This window comes from Copadichromis virginalis, linkage group LG18 (genome assembly GCF_057382275.1).
Source record: "Copadichromis virginalis isolate Kocher_CV1m ecotype Utaka linkage group LG18, C_Virginalis_male_GT1.1, whole genome shotgun sequence".
NCBI lineage: Eukaryota > Metazoa > Chordata > Actinopteri > Cichliformes > Cichlidae > Copadichromis > Copadichromis virginalis.
Genome location: NC_140635.1, coordinates 33328273 through 33343787, shown reverse-complemented (window position 1 = coordinate 33343787; position 15515 = coordinate 33328273). Strand labels below are relative to the sequence as shown.

The 15515-nt window shown below is 39.1% G+C and overlaps 1 protein-coding gene across 2 annotated transcripts; it reads right to left on the bottom strand.

The window, feature by feature from the left end:
• Positions 1-3999: 3999 nt before the first annotated feature.
• Positions 4000-15061, bottom strand: LOC146688357 (myosin-7-like). 2 transcript variants are annotated; one of them, XM_085439328.1, is made up of 39 exons: positions 15017-15061; positions 14785-14821; positions 14179-14401; positions 13957-14100; positions 13712-13868; positions 13591-13618; positions 13396-13504; positions 13208-13300; positions 13042-13105; positions 12736-12834; positions 12548-12651; positions 12309-12447; positions 11789-11907; positions 11556-11705; positions 11284-11454; positions 10846-11155; positions 10612-10688; positions 10097-10302; positions 9871-9994; positions 9657-9793; positions 9076-9331; positions 8729-8971; positions 8478-8654; positions 8245-8390; positions 8064-8154; positions 7576-7965; positions 7348-7474; positions 7153-7271; positions 6876-7072; positions 6613-6796; positions 6373-6538; positions 6166-6290; positions 5750-6058; positions 5454-5657; positions 5069-5365; positions 4859-4963; positions 4660-4755; positions 4385-4519; positions 4000-4126 (listed from the first exon to the last, which is right to left on the bottom strand). In XM_085439328.1, the coding sequence occupies exons 3-39, from the start codon at positions 14377-14379 to the stop codon at positions 4106-4108; spliced, it is 5820 nt and encodes a 1939-aa protein (XP_085295454.1). In that variant the 5' UTR covers positions 14380-14401; positions 14785-14821; positions 15017-15061; the 3' UTR covers positions 4000-4105. The 2 variants fall into 2 exon arrangements, with proteins under 2 accessions (XP_085295454.1, XP_085295453.1); XM_085439327.1 differs by having other exon boundaries at positions 14179-14387.
• Between the last annotated feature and the right edge of the window lie 454 nt (positions 15062-15515).

The window sequence follows — 15515 nt, the reverse complement described above, 5'->3', positions numbered from 1 at the left end:
ATATGTAACCATTACATTTAACCCACCAAAAGTCAGAAATTGTGAAAAAGGACACGCCTTAAGTAGACCAACCAGATATAATAGCAGCCTAGTAGACTATATAACAAGTGATCCTTTAGGATGGAATAAAATTCTGAATATATGTGTACACATGTGAATACAAGTCAAGATTGCACAACACTGCCCTCAGTTTTTACTGACTAGCCAAGCAAACTTACATCATTTTGGGCTGTCAGATATGTATTTGTAGGCAGAAACATCCCAGTGTTTCTCCAATGTGTCCAAATATTGGAACTCTAGGATTTTTCAGCTATGTAGTATTTCACCCAGGATTAAACTATGAGTGAAATATGTCTCACTGTTGCACCAAGCCACACTCTAAAACAACAGTAGAATGCTAACAACGTGTTATTTTCGTGTTATAAATTGTTACCTTTTAGACTTCAATATTTAATGTACAAAATGCCAAAGTGAAAAAAAAAAATTCAACCAACTGTGCATAATTCTTGTTATTTAGCTTATTTAGATCATCAAGGTTAATCTGTTGTAACTTGCAGACAGTTTACCCCACTGAGGTATTCCTTACATGAAATTATAATGCAAATCCTCTAACAACACTTGCTGAAGCAGTTCTGCACTTGTTTGGATAGGTTTATACACATTTACACTACTGCACCTGATGTAGGGAACACAGATAAAACTACATGTGTCAGATTTAATATTGGCTGTGGCAACCATAAGGGATGACTAAACAGGGGTTTGCTGCAACACATGTACAGTACATACTTAGTATTAGTAGAGGCCTAGAACTGGCTTAAATGAGTTGTGAAGTGGCATGATGGATATAGACTGAACATGTACATGAAAACTAGCTGTAAAACAAGTAAACAAGATTGTTATAGTGCCTAATTTTAAAGTAATAATTAAAAATTATAAATAAAAATAAATGAAAAGTTATCCGTTGTAATCAGGACAGAGGGGTAATATTTCTGCTTACTTTTAGCATATTCTGCATTTTTATTATAATTGCATTTAAGCTAGTATTGACATCTGTGATGGATGTCCACAACAGGCAGTCTCTGATATACCAATACTTTAACAGTGAAGGCTTCTTAGCCTAAGCTACAACTGGAAATTCTATTGATCAGTCTCCATACAGTGTACATACAGTATATAATGTTAGCAGTGTGTCAGCCCTCATACCAAACTTCTGAACTCCTTTACTTAGCTCTAATCTATTCCAGGCACCGTCAAAGGTCCCATTCCCAGCTGTCCAGAATCCTTGTATCCTTGTCTTCTTCAATGACTTGTATATAGAAGGGAAGGTGTGAGACACCTTGTCTCTTAAGTTTGAAGTCTGAGCCAACTGTGGTTTCAGATGTGGTTGCTATTCTTAGAATGCTTGATATTTACTGAAGGTCACTTGAGGAGGTGTTGAGCATTGGTCCCTGCCTCCATATGTCCTCTTGTATTACCCTTTCTCCTTGCCTTCAGTTAGACAATAAAGGAGTTAGTGTTTGGTGTCTTTGCAGTCAGTTCTAGAAGACTTCTGTACATTAAAAAATATGTCTGTTGCTGAAGACTGAATTTCTGTTGAACAGATGAACTTTGCAAGGTATGGTTGAACTTCATCAATCTTTATATAATGTATTTGTTTTATATTTACTGTACAGTTAATGCCTATAAATATAAATACCATATACATTTTTCTATTTCTATTCTATTCTGTTTAGCAGATTAGCATTACTGTTGTTCTAATATCTGTTGTAAATCCAAAGTTTTCTTTATACACAGTAATGTGGAAAGGTTTTTGAACTACGCCTCATTTCTTTATATTTTGCATCCAAGAAGCAGGAATTTCTTGATAATGTGTATTTTTTTGTCAGAATGTTGCATGAATTAAAATAATTTGATTTGTTTGAAATTTTCTTACCCTTTCCTTCCTTCAAAGGTTTTTTTTAAATGGGAAAACCAGAGGAATGAGACAAACTCGGGAATTGCATGTCACTACGTAAGGTGAGTTCTTGGGAGAATTGCTGTTTGAATTTTTATAAGAGGTCACAAATCAGACACTTAACTATACCAATGTAGATATGTGCATATGAGAAAGTCTTGATTATATGGTTGAATTACGCAGTGGCTAAAAGGCCAGACTACTGTCTATATCAGTGGTCATTATTATAAGTTACCCTTGTAAGTAGGACAAATTCTAAATAACATGGTCTCTTTGCAATAAAGAGCTTAAGCTAATTAGAAATCTGCTGGAAGTGCTGAGGGTGCTGTGGCGCTGTGGGGTATTGTAGGGAACCTCTATGTCTACAACTACTAATTGAAAGATAACATTTTAATTTTGTTTTTTCAATGACAATAGTGAATTTTAAGTTGCTTAGGTTCATTCGTGTCTCTAACTATAGTGTAGTTACCAAACTTTTTGTAAACAGGCATGCTGTCACACATGAAAATGGATATGGAAATTTCAGATTAATCAATTAATCCATGAAAAAGGGCGCAAGTTATCAGATGATCAGAATCAACTGACGTAATCGTGTGTATTGTGCTTATAGTTACACGATGAATTCAAAAATATCTTGGCTGTTTCATTTGCTGTTCAGAGGAGCAGGGAGCTAAACTTTATAGTGTTTGGATGCACAGGGCATGATGAGAAGTTCATCAGTGTGTGACTGCTGAGTGAAGAAACACTTTGTGCATTGTGCTCTGCTACCATACTGTCTGCCCTAGCTTTGCCTGTATCCATGATAAGCCATGTTCTGATCATCAAGATATTTTGTCAATCTTCCCATGAGCTAGGTGCCATAGTCACTTTGTGTATTTACCCAGTATTTTCTGTATTAATTTTCTCTGATGATTATCCTTTAGTATTTGACCATGATAAAACTGTATTATTGTCATCAGTGTTTTTACTACTGTATTTTACATCATTAGGACACAAAACATGCAAAAAAAAAAAAATCCAAAACATGCACAACCAATATACATTTCAAAGAATGTATCAATTCTATATATCTCTTTCCTGGATGGGTGGTGTAGCACCTCTTACATAAAACAATGTTTTCACTAGTTAATTAGGTGGGAAAACTCAGCCACCATCCATTGTCTAGAAACAATGTATTCAAAAGACAGCATAGGTCCAGCCAGACTTTAGCCAATCTATCATGAGAAACACTGACACACAAACAAACACCCCATAAAGCTGTTTAACATGAAGCTGCCTATTTCGACTAGTGAGGAAGTTTGATGTAATTATATAACTTTTTTCTTTTCTTTTTTTCATATAACCTTTTTTATCAACTGTTTTCACTCCTCCATTAAGAAATTAATGATTATTTATTAATTAACTTATATATGAAAGATACAACTAGTTTCACATTTTGGACAGAGAGGACAGATGGTTTGAAAGAGGAGTGAAAGAAGTCCACTGTGAACGAACATCCTTGAACAGAGACGGTGTCTGCCAGCTATAATCCAGTTTTGAGATCCCTTCCCAGACGCCTTAACGCCCACTCACATCCTGGCCCATCCTGATTAGGTAGAGGATCAATAGGGGGTCCACGACCCTCTTGGTGACACTCCCATAAGGCTTAGAATATGGGACTCTCCACCATTTGCTCTTAGAACTGAAGAAGCTTGTCAGATGAAACTTAAAGAAGTCCAGACACTTTTCTTTCCAAGCTCCTTAGAATACAGCTGGGTCATAATGTATTTTTTGTTCTGTGATCAAAAACTCTAAATCAATCTTCGAGTCTGTAGATTGTCTCACATGATATCCACTCTGCTTTTTTAATAACCATTTAATAGCCATTTTCACACGTGTGATACATTTTCTTGATTCCAAATTATTTGAGAAAAGTGTATGCAGTATCATGTTATATTCAAGCTGTACTTACATTTTACAGTTTAATTTTTTAGTTATATTTCTTATATGTAATATTAATTAATAGGACTGCCACTAATAAGCAACAAAAAAAAGTCAAGACACAGTTTCAGATGCAGATTCATTTTATTCTACTGACCAACCAACATGCATAGGGAGACACCGTTACTAATACATCCGATGTCTCAGAAACAGGGATTCAGACCATGTGTTTTACTCCTCATCATGACCTTTCTGGAAACAGAGACACAAACAAGAGAGAATGAAATATTGTTAAGTATTATTGGACATATTAATGGTTCACTTTAATGTGACAAAACTGAAAACTTTCAAGTCTTGTAGATTCAATTTTGGACATATTTGTAAAATTAACTTTTAAATATGCAGTTATATGCAAACTGTAAAATGCATCTGTGGATTCTGATGGTAAATGAAATCTTTATAAAATTCCTAAAACAGATACATGCGATGTGTCATTATACAGATACTGACCTTTGACCCTGCGTCACGGCTTTTGACACGTAGTTTGTTGACCTGGGACTCGGCAATGTCAGCTCTTTCCTCAGCTTCATCGAGCTCATGTTGAAGTTTGCGGAACTTGGTAAGATTACTGTTGGCCTGTTCCTCCTGTAGAACAGAAGCACAATATCCTTAAGATGACCTGCTGTATATTTTCTATATTTCTATATGATTAATAGGCGAGTAGAAATGATGAACAGGTGCAATGCTTTTTTAGTGTGTAAAATGTAAATGCAAAGACTACTTACAGCTTCCTCAGCAGCTTTCTTGTAGGATTTCACCTTTAGCTGCAACTTGTCCACCAGATCTTGCAGACGGGTAAGATTCTTACGATCCTCTTCTGTCTGGAAGCAAACAAGAAAAAAATTGTATTTCTCTGAGTCAAAGTAAATATGAATTTAATTTTTACTGTTTCTTCCCTCATTCTCTAAGGTGACTCAAAAATACCTGATACGTCAGCTCTTTAATCCGTCTCTCATATTTTCGTATTCCCTTGACGGCATCACTTGATTTCCTTTGTTCAACTTCAACTTCACTCTCCAATTCTCTGATCTGTTGAACAAAAAGATTACTTATAACATACTAAATATTTTCCTTGTTTGATGATTTGGTAATTTATTATATCGATTTGACTTCATTAACACGATTTTGACTTACCCTGGCCTCGAGCTTCTGAATCTGCTTCTTGCCTCCCTTCATGGCGATCTGCTCAGCTTCATCCAGGCGGTGCTGCAGGTCTTTGATGGTTTGCTCCATGTTCTTCTTCATTCGCTCCAGATGAGCGCTGGTGTCCTGCTCTTTCTTCAGCTCCTCTGCCATCATGGCAGCATCAGTGATGGCCTTCTTGGCCTTCTCCTCTGCATTCCTGCACTCCTGCACTGACTCCTCCACTTCAGTTTGAAGCTGGGATGTATCAGCCTCCAGCTTCTTCTTTTGGTTTATCAGGCTGGTGTTCTGGTGTTCAGATGAAAAATATGATTTTTTAAATTCCTGAGTATATTTTCAATAGATAGTTTCTGTATCAAGTCTTCTCCAGTCTTACCTGTGAGTGCAGTAGCTGCACTCTCTCACTGACATCCAGCAGCTCTTGCTCTGCAAGTTTGCGGCTTCTCTCCGTTTGATCCAGAGCTGCTCTCAGCTCCTCCACTTCAGCCTGAAGAAGGTTGTTGCGTCGCTCAACAATGACAATGTTTTCCTTCATATCATCACTGGCTCGCAGAGAGTCGTCCAGCTGAAGTTGAGTGTCCTTGAAGATAAAAACCCCCAAAATTTTAACTGATGTTTCACTTTGGTTTTGATTTTTGTTTCAAAGAAGTAGAACTGCTTGTTTATTCAGACCTTCAGATGGGCATGGACGGCCTTAAGTTGTTTCTGGGCCTCAGCTGCCTGCCTGTTAGCCTGGCTTAGCTGGATCTCCATCTCATTGAGGTCTCCCTCCATCTTCTTTTTCAGACGCAGGGCCTCGTTCCTGCTGCGAGTCTCAGCCTCCAGAGAGCTTTGAAGAGTATCCACAGTTCGCTGGTGGTTTCTTTTCGATTGCTCCATTTCTTCATCTTTCTCAGCTAGCTTGCGCTCAATGTCAGCCTTTACTTGGTTAAACTCAAGTTGGGCTCTGAGAATCTTCCCTTCCTCATGCTCCAGTGTGGCCTGTCACAAATAGAAATTAGACACAATGACTACATAACTTGTAATGAATTAATCCTCACAACCTAAAATCTTTCAAATTTGAAAAAGGCCAGTATGCAGCAGCTTACCTCTGCTTCCTCCAGAGCTGTCTGTATCTCAGACTTCTCTTGTTCCAACTGCTTTCGAATCTTCTCAAGCTCATGAATATTCTTTCCACCTTCGCTAATTTGTTCAGTGAGGTCAGATATTTCCTCTGAGGGCATATTGTAAAAAATAAATGCCGTTATACTGTGAACAAACTGTTCATGTATGATTTTAATGGGTAATTAAGTCACCTTGTAAGTTCTTGTTCTCTCTCTTCATGGTCTCCAAATGTTCAAGAGATTCTTCATAGGAGTTCTTCAGTTTGAAGAGCTCAGTGCTCAGAGACCTGGCATCTTTCTGAGAGCTCTCCAGCTCTGTTTGAGACTCCTCGTACTTCTGTTTCCACTCTGCCAAGACCTACAAGAAAGTTTTCATTTTAGATAAAAGATTGACCTTCCGCTTCAGTGAAATAATAAGTGCCGGATGAAAACCTTGTCAAAGTTTCTTTGTTTCTTGTCCAGAGCAGCAGCAGCAGCATTAGACCTCTCTACATCCACCATGAGATCTTCAATCTCATTCTGCAGCCTGTGTTTGGTCTTCTCCAGAGAGGAACATTTAGCATTCACTGCTTCAACAGCCTCCTCAGCCTCCTGCAGACGCTGAGCCAGCTTCTTTCTAGGTGATGAAAATATGTATTTGTGGTTAAACGCTCTTTACCTTTGCTGAGTTCGTGGACTTAGTGTATTTGGCTTACTTGGCCTCTTCTAGTTCTTCGGTCCTCTGGATGGCATCAGTTTCATACTTGGTTCTCCACTGAGCCACCTCAGAGTTGGCCTTGGACATGCTACGTTGCAGTTCAGCTTTAGCCTCCTGCTCCTCCTCATACTGCTCCCTGAGCAGGTCACAGTCATGGCGAGAAGACTGCACTGCATGGGCTAATGCGTTCTTGGCCTAAAAGAAAATGTATCTTTATGCACTGGGTGTACCAATGGTCTCTACCTAATGAGGTTACACTGATGATTATTTGCTACCTTGACTTCTTCCTCCAGTTGTCTTTTCAGGTCTTCAATTTGCTGAGTGTACGACTGTTTTCCTCTCGTGAGTTGAGACACCAGAGAATCCTTTTCCTCAAGCTGCCTCAAAAGTTCACCTTATTTAAGCATAACATTAAATTCAGTACCGCACAATGGCACAACTAAAATATGCTGTTCAGGTCTAATGCATACCGTTCTCAGTTTGAAGCTTTGCTTTCTGCATGGTGAAGTCATTGATGGCACGCTGTCCCTCTTCTGATTTTGTTTTATATTCATTCATCTGGTCTTCCAGAGACCTGCACATTTTCTCCAAGTTGTTCTGTGAACAAAAAGCAGTAGATGGCCAATCATGTACACAATTATAAAATTAATGTTTGATTTGGCAATGAGAACAATCCCTAATACCTGAAAGTAACTTACCTTTGCCTTGACAATTTGTTCCATATTGGAGACCACATCATCCAGCTCCAGTCTGAGCTCACTCTTCTCCTTCTCCAGTTTCTGCTTGACTCTCTGCAGGTTGTCAATCTGCTCTCCCAGCTCAGCAACACTGTCGGCTTGTTTCTTCCTGAGTGTGGCAGTAGTGGCTTCGTGGTGCAGAGTGGCCTCTTCGAGGTCTCTGCGCAGTTTCTGGAACTCGGCCTCCCTCTTCTTGTTCATCTCAATCTGGGCAGCTGTGGCTCCTCCAGCCTCCTCCAACCTCTCACTGATCTCCTCCAGCTCTCTGGCCAGGTCAGCTCTCTGCTTCTCCACCTTGGCTCGAGCAGCTCTCTCTGCTTCTAGCTCTTCCTCCAGCTCCTCAATACGAGCCTAGATCGGAGTCAAAAGCAAACCTTGACATTTAATTTTACTCCTCCAAACCATATGTTTTTCTTTTTCTTTTTCATGGGTCTTGTTTGATTCGTTACCTGCAACTCCTTCAGTTTTTTCTGGAGCTGGGCACTCATCACCTGCTCATCCTCAACTTTACCATTCAGCTGACTGATTTCAAAATCTTTCCTTTGGATATAAAATAAAAAGGTTTCACTTGAGGCACAATCGAAAGTGTGTTTTTATTGCTTCATTGTAAACCTGCCCATCTCATCTTACTTTTTCAGCCTCTCTTCGAGCTGCTGCTTATCATTTTCTAGGTCCATGATACTTTCTTGAGCTAACTTGAGGTCTCCTTCAAGCTTCCTCTTTGCTCGCTCAAGGTCCATACGGACTTTCTTTTCTTGCTCTAAAGACCCCTCAAGCTGTGGGGGAAAATAAATATTATTACAATGGTACTGATATATTAAAATTATTATTCATTAACTACCAAAGTCAGTCTATGTTCTTACATCATCCACTTGCTGCTCCAGCTTAGTCTTGGCCTTAGTTAGAGAGTTGACTTTGTCTTCCTCACTCTGCAGGTCGTCCAGAGTTTGCTGATGAGCTTCCTGTAAAGCTTTCTTTTCCTTGGTCAGCTTGGCAATGATTTCATCCAATGCAGCCATTTCCTCAGTCAAGTTTTTTACCTATAGCCAGAATAGAGGTTCAGTTTAGTAACAGATTAATTTCACAATGACAGTCATTAATAGGTTTGTTGTACCTTGTTCTCAGTGGCATGCTTCTCCTTCTCCACTTTAGCTAGAGTTAACTCTAAGTCATCGATGTCTTTCTTCAGCTCGGAGCACTCGTCCTCCAGCTTCCTCTTCTTAGCAGTCAGTTCTGCATTCATCTCCTCCTCATCCTCCAGTCTCTCTGTCAGCTCTTTGATTTTGGCCTCCAGCTGAATTTTGCTCTTGATCAGCCCCTCACATCTTTCTTCAGCATCGCCTAGATTGTCTTGCTCCTGAAGACAAAAAGTATGACATACGCATTAAGCCGACAAACACACACAATACATGTGATGTTGATATTTGTTGTCATACTGTAAGAAACTATCCTTTAACATACAGCCTGAACTTGGAGCTGCAGGTCGTTCTTTTCTTGGAGAAGAGTGACCATTTTCTCTTCCAGTTCTTTCCTGCGGGCTTCTGATTTTGCATAAGCCTCTTTCAGTTTGGCAAACTCTTCCTTCATGTTGGCCATCTCTTTCTCAGTCTCTGCTGACTTCAGCAGAGGTTTGATCTTGAAGAACATTTTCATCCAGGGCCAATTTTTGACCCCCATGAAGGCACGGATGTTCCACTGGATCACAAGAAGAGCATCCCTGCAGACAACAGATAATCAGTGTTTGTAAAACTCCACCCACCGTTAATCCTTCATTAAAAATATGTTTTTAATATATTTAACCAAACCCTCACAACATTCTCCTATGCATGTATCTAATGACAGTTGCCGTATTTTGTGTCCATAAGTCCATGAACATATTGCATTTTGATATTTTGTTCGGTGATAAAATATGGTTCAGTGGAAAATATGTCTTGTATACTGGACAGATGATAAATTTTAATGATGCAAATCTGTTTTGACATTGTGCTGCACAACATAAACTGAGTTGGCTAACAGAATTTGACCAAGCTTTGATAAGTTACCTGCGTTCAACAATCTTCTGGAATTCAATTCTTGCCAGAAGGCCTCTTGATCGAGCTTGGATGCCAGTGATGATTAAGGCTAATCTGTCATCTCTCATCTCCTCTAGCTGGCCCAACAGCCCAGCCTTGAAAAACACCTTTTACAGCAACACATAGCAGAGTCAGTAACAGCTTGTTTCTGTTCAAAGTGTTCTATAAGTATGCAAATACTGACCTTGGTGTGTCCCAGTTTGTACTGGCTGTGGTCTAAATCTAAAGAACCCAAAAGTTTTTCAGCAGCCTTCTTGTTGTCAATGAACTGTCCCTCGGGAATGGCGTTAGGGTTCAAAATACGGTACCTTTGTTAGAAAAACAACAGATGAAAGAGTTGTTTCTTTTCAAGTACTTACTAATATGGATGGATTGATACTAATATGCATTTGTTTTAAGAGAACTTAAACCTCTGCTTGAAATCTCCATAGAGGATCCTGTTGGGGAAACCCTTTCTGCAGATCCTGATGCCTTCCAGCACACCGTTACAGCGCAGCTGGTGCATCACCAGAGGGTTCTCCATGGCCCCTGGAGTCTTGGTCTCGTTGGGGATGATGCAGCGTACAAAGTGAGGGTGAGTTGACCTCAAGTTGGTCATCAGCTTGTTCAGGTTCTCCTGAAAGTTTTTCATATGTAAATTGTTGCTATTGCTTTTGACACCAAGTACAGTAAGTACGTAAGTTTCCTTTTGGGTGTTTACAAAGTAGTTGCCATAGTCAATTTTAGTCAGATTGTTGACCTTTCTAATGCAGCTCATAAAGGGTTTGTGTCGCCTGGTTAATTTCAGTGTCTATAACTTCAAAACTGGGCAAATCAGAACAAAGTTTTGAACCTCTATCAAACTAATGAGAAATTCTTGCTGAAGTCATGATGTATAACTCAGTACAATCTCTCCTTTACATTAAAAAATAAAAACATATCTCACCCTGTGCAAAGCTGATACAGTTTGGAAGGAAGAACCTTTCTTCTTGGTTCCACCTTTGCCCTTCCCACCTTCCTGAGCTAAAAAAAAATTAATGTCGAACTTTATTGAGAGAACCAACAGATCACAACAGATTTTTAAGGCATTTCAAATCTGTAGAAAAATTGATTACAATACTGTTGTTGTTGTTGTAAATTATTATTGACTTCTAATTTTCACTATGGGATGTCAAAATACCTGAATCAGCTCCTGCATATCCGGCAAAAAGCACGCCTAAAAGCTTAAGGTTAGACTTCTGGAAAAGACCAACAACAGTCTCATTCAGAGGATCCTTGTTCTTCACCAACCAGTTGTTGATATTGTAATCAACAGTTCCAGCGTAGTGCACAAGGGAAAAATGAGCCTCTGGTTTTCCTTTGACAACTCTGGGCTTCTGGAAATTGTTAGATTTTCCCAGGTGGTTGTCATAGAGCTTAGCTTTAAAGGTGGCATCACTGGCTTTGGGGAACATGCACTCCTCTTCAAGGATGGACATGATACCCATGGGCTAAGATAAATATAATGAAGAAAAACAATTTTCATGACAAAAATGTTAACATACATTTTAGTTTTAAGAATAACATGCACAAACAGTGGGATAAAAATAGAAATTTTTTATATAGTCCAGTGTCACACCTTTTCAATCAGGTCGATACAGGCCTGCAGATCCATACCAAAATCAATGAACTCCCATTCGATGCCCTCTTTCTTGTACTCTTCCTGCTCCAGTACAAACATGTGGTGGTTGAAAAACTGTTGCAGTTTTTCATTGGTGAAGTTGATGCACATCTGCTCAAAGGTGTTGAACTGAAATGAAATGGACCACAGTATGTTCATGATTTAAAATGCATCCTTACATTAGGGACAACCATTTATAAGATTATAAGAACTTATTTTTCCAAACTCACATCAAAGATCTCAAATCCAGCAATGTCAAGCACCCCAATAAAATACTGGCGGGGCTGTTTGGTGTCCAGGGACTGGTTGATTCTCACCACCATCCACAGAAACATCTTCTCATATACTGACTTAGCCAGTGCACCGATAGCGTAGTACACCTTAGAACGGAAATATGTGATTCAAAATAAATGGTGCGTTTTCATTAAATCAAAGCCTGACAAAATTCCCTGTAACTCTGTACCTGGGCGACATTCTGTCCTTTGGTGACCCACTCGTTTCCTACTTTGACTCTTGGGTGACAGAGACCTTTGATGAGGTCAGCAGAGTTCAGGCCCATCAGATATGCAACTTTGTCAGCATCTGAGAAATAGTGACAGTGATACATTTTTTGCATATTTTATTTTGCACAGTTTAAGATGTTCTGACAAAAATAACATCATCCATTCACATTCAGTATTTTTTTTACTTTAAATTGTACTTTAACTGTTCTCCCCCAGAGCTGTCTGTTTTTCTGGTGGATAGTGGCTCTCACCATGGCTTCTTGCAGTTCCAAAGCCTAAGAAATTGATTTTTAACCCTTTGCAGACTGATAGATGTCGTCTGTTGTAGAGGGGTTTTTTTACATTGTTGTATCCTTCACTTTGTTAGGTTCCATTTAGCTTCTATTTAAGTGATTCCTTGATTCATCAGGTCTGGCATTAGTCAGGCGTCAGAGTGCCTAGTTATTTGAATATAATCTATTATGTTATAATTATATTCACCTTCAGTACCATCGGCCTCTGCCTGCTCTTCTCTCTGCTTCTGTTTAAACTTCATGTTGCCATAGTGCATGATTGCACCAGTAAGCTTGTAAATACTGTTCTTCTCTTCTTGAGTGAAGCCCAGAACATCAAAGGCTTCCTGACGAAAATCAAAAACATTAATTTTACTATTTTCTTTTTTGTTTTATTAAATGAATTTTCGACTAAAATTGCTGCAGTGAATCTGAGATTCAACTCACATCAGTGGCCATCAGCTCTTCAGAATCATTGATAGAGGCTACTGTTGTCTCTCCTTGGGAGATGAAGGCGTAGTCATAAGGGTTGTTGGTGATGAGCAGCATCTCTAAAATTAAATAGAAAATGTTTATTTCACTATGAAATGTATGATTGAGTACAAATCAAACACCTGTCCTGTACTCATCCTTACCTAGAAGTTCAGGCTTTATCTGAGACAGGATCTGGTAGAAAATGTGGTAGTCCCTCTCAGCTTTGAGCTGGAAGGTCACACGAGACTTTTCCAAAAGGTCTGAATGAGTTATTATAAATGGTATGAAAGTGTGACACACAGTAACAAATTTAATAGAGTTTTTCAAATGTTTAATTATGAAATAATACTCCAGTTTTAAACAGGCTTTGCATGGTTAAAGCACTCTTGGTTCATATTTCCAGAGGCCTCCAACCAAACAAAAATGGCTCAGAAAATGGATACATGGATTATCTTAATTTTACTTACAGGTCTCGATGTCAGCCGAGGCCAGCTTTCCTCGGTTGTCAAAATGAATACGGATGAATTTACCCTGGGAGGAAAATGTGTGTTCACTTGTATTTTTGGAATAAGAAGTAACTTCATTTATGAATGTAAACAAGTAGTCTGACATCAGCCAGATACAGACACTCACAAATCTGGAGGAGTTGTCATTCCTGATGGTTTTGGCATTGCCAAAGGCCTCTAGAGCGGGGTTAGCCTGGATGATTTGATCTTCAAGGGTTCCCTGATTTAGTTAAACAAAAAAGAACCTTGAAAAACAGCAATATTATGACTATATTTTGTTTGTCGAACATTAAGAAAATCTTGTCTCGTAAGAACCTTCTTCTCTGCAGCTGGATCTTTCTTCCCACTTGGGACAGCAGCAATGCTGGCAAAGTACTGAATGACACGTTTGGTGTTGACAGTCTTTCCAGCTCCAGATTCTCCACTGAGTAGAAAAAGACATACATTTCAAGACCAAGAAGTATAACTCTTAACTGCTGAAAAAAGACCCTTGTTGGTAAAGTTACTTACGTGATAAGGATTGACTGGTTTTCTCTGTCTGTCAGCAAGAGAATATCAGAAAATCAGGGAAAATGCGACGATGTCCAAACAAAATGTCAATCAAGATGAATGCTAAAAGGGATATTTGTACCTGCCAGCATGTACTGGTAGCCATTGTCAGAGATGGAGAAGATATGAGGAGGAGCTTCAGTCCTCTTCTTTCCTCTGTAGGCAACGACCACCTCCTGATTGTAGACTGGCAGCCACTTGTAGGGATTGACAGTCACACAGAACAACCCAGAGTAGGTCTGTCATGTAAAGAGAGGGATATTAAATTTTGTTTCAGATGCGAAAATGTTATTTCACTAAAGATAACTTTCAAGTTTGGTAACTCACGTAGATCATCCACGCTGCGTAACGCTCTTTGAGGTTAAACAGCACAGCTGGTTCATGGAGGAAGGTGAACATCGCCATGTCTTCAATTTTATCAAACTTAGGCGGGTTCTGAGGGTGCACATCGCACTCCTTCACTGTGACGGTCTGCAAAAAGAAGTACCAGGTATTGCACAAAGCTAAAAACTAAAATACATTTGAATGGAACTGATATGATGAATATACCTTTCCAAATTCAGTGTCGACGGTGGCTTTGTCGCCATCGCGGCTAGTGATTGTTGCTTTAACGTACTCAACTTCAGGGTCAGGAACGAAACACTGTTTTTTCATGTCAAATGGGCGAGTCTGGGCCTCCAGACGCTCCTTATCTGACTTTCTCAGGTAAGGAGCCGCCGCCCCAAACTCTTTCATGGCAGCATCCCCCATTTTTCAACCTTTAAAAAAATGTCTATTAAATGTAAATAAGCATAAGCATATATTAACCAAATTCATGTAAGACCCAGGAAAAATGCACACAAAGCAGGTTTAGTAACAGAGACAGTAAAAGAATTTCTAAAAACAACAAAAAATATTTATATTCTTGTATATCAAGCATTTCCGGTAACTTTTAGTATGCAGAAGGCTCAAATTAACGTGTTATGCAGCAGGTCTTTGCATGAGACACAACTACTAAAGGTGTTTGAGGTGTTTGGGTATTTAAGACCAGCAACCCCAAACAGACATAATTGCAACAAAAATGCCCATTCTTTTCTGACACACACATGCACCAATAGAAAAATGCATTTAAGTTAACTGATTCAGAAATTCAAGAAGTGTAGCTTTAAATTTTACCTTAGGCGTTTCACTCCACAGGAAGTAACGATTTGTGCTATTCATATGAAGCACACAGAAAGGAACCAAAGATCACATATAACATCACAAATTCATTAGACATTTGACAGCAAGGTTCACAGAAACAGGAGTCCTGTCACTCAAATCAATTGCTAACCTATTACAAAATATAGCTAGCAGCAGAAATTTTAATATAATTAAAACTTTTATACCTGCGTGGGTGTTCTCTTACCTCTGACTGTCAACCTTAAGAGAAATGACTGATCCAGTGGCTGACCAGGCTACCTCTCCATTAATAAAGGTTGTAGGTCAACCAAATATGGGAATGAATATCAGAGAAATGGCATCCAGGTTGTCTATCACAAAAAGCATTCTCCAAATTGGGTAGAGCCTGGAGCAGCTATTTGCTGCTCTCACCTTGTGAGCAACAGAGTAATGCACCCACATGGGCATGACAAAGAAGGGTGAAGGAGGAGGTGGGGGAGGCTAGGGCAGATGGTAGTCTGTCTGTCTGTCTGTCTGTCTGTCTATCTATCTATCTATCTATCTATCTATCTATCTATCTATCATCGTCTGTCTAATTCTAAGTATCAGTATCTAATTAATTATTTGTAAGTAGGTTTAAAACAAATGGTAAGCCAAAACACCATGAGATAGAGATTCAGATATTTTAACCAGGGTTTCTATTTTAGGGAACAATAATTAGGCCGATTTTTTTTTCGGGATGAAAA

Bases quoted from the DNA above. Each gene is read 5' to 3' on its own strand.
- LOC146688357 (XM_085439328.1), bottom strand. From the start codon at position 14,379: ATGGGGGATGCTGCCATGAAAGAGTTTGGGGCGGCGGCTCCTTACCTG. The intron at 13,301-13,395 runs GTTCTTACGAGA...TAACTAAATCAG, and splicing joins ATCCAGCTGCAGAGAAGAAG to GGAACCCTTGAAGATCAAAT. The intron at 11,156-11,283 runs GTGTGACACTGG...TATTTATCTTAG, and splicing joins GTATCGACCTGATTGAAAAG to CCCATGGGTATCATGTCCAT.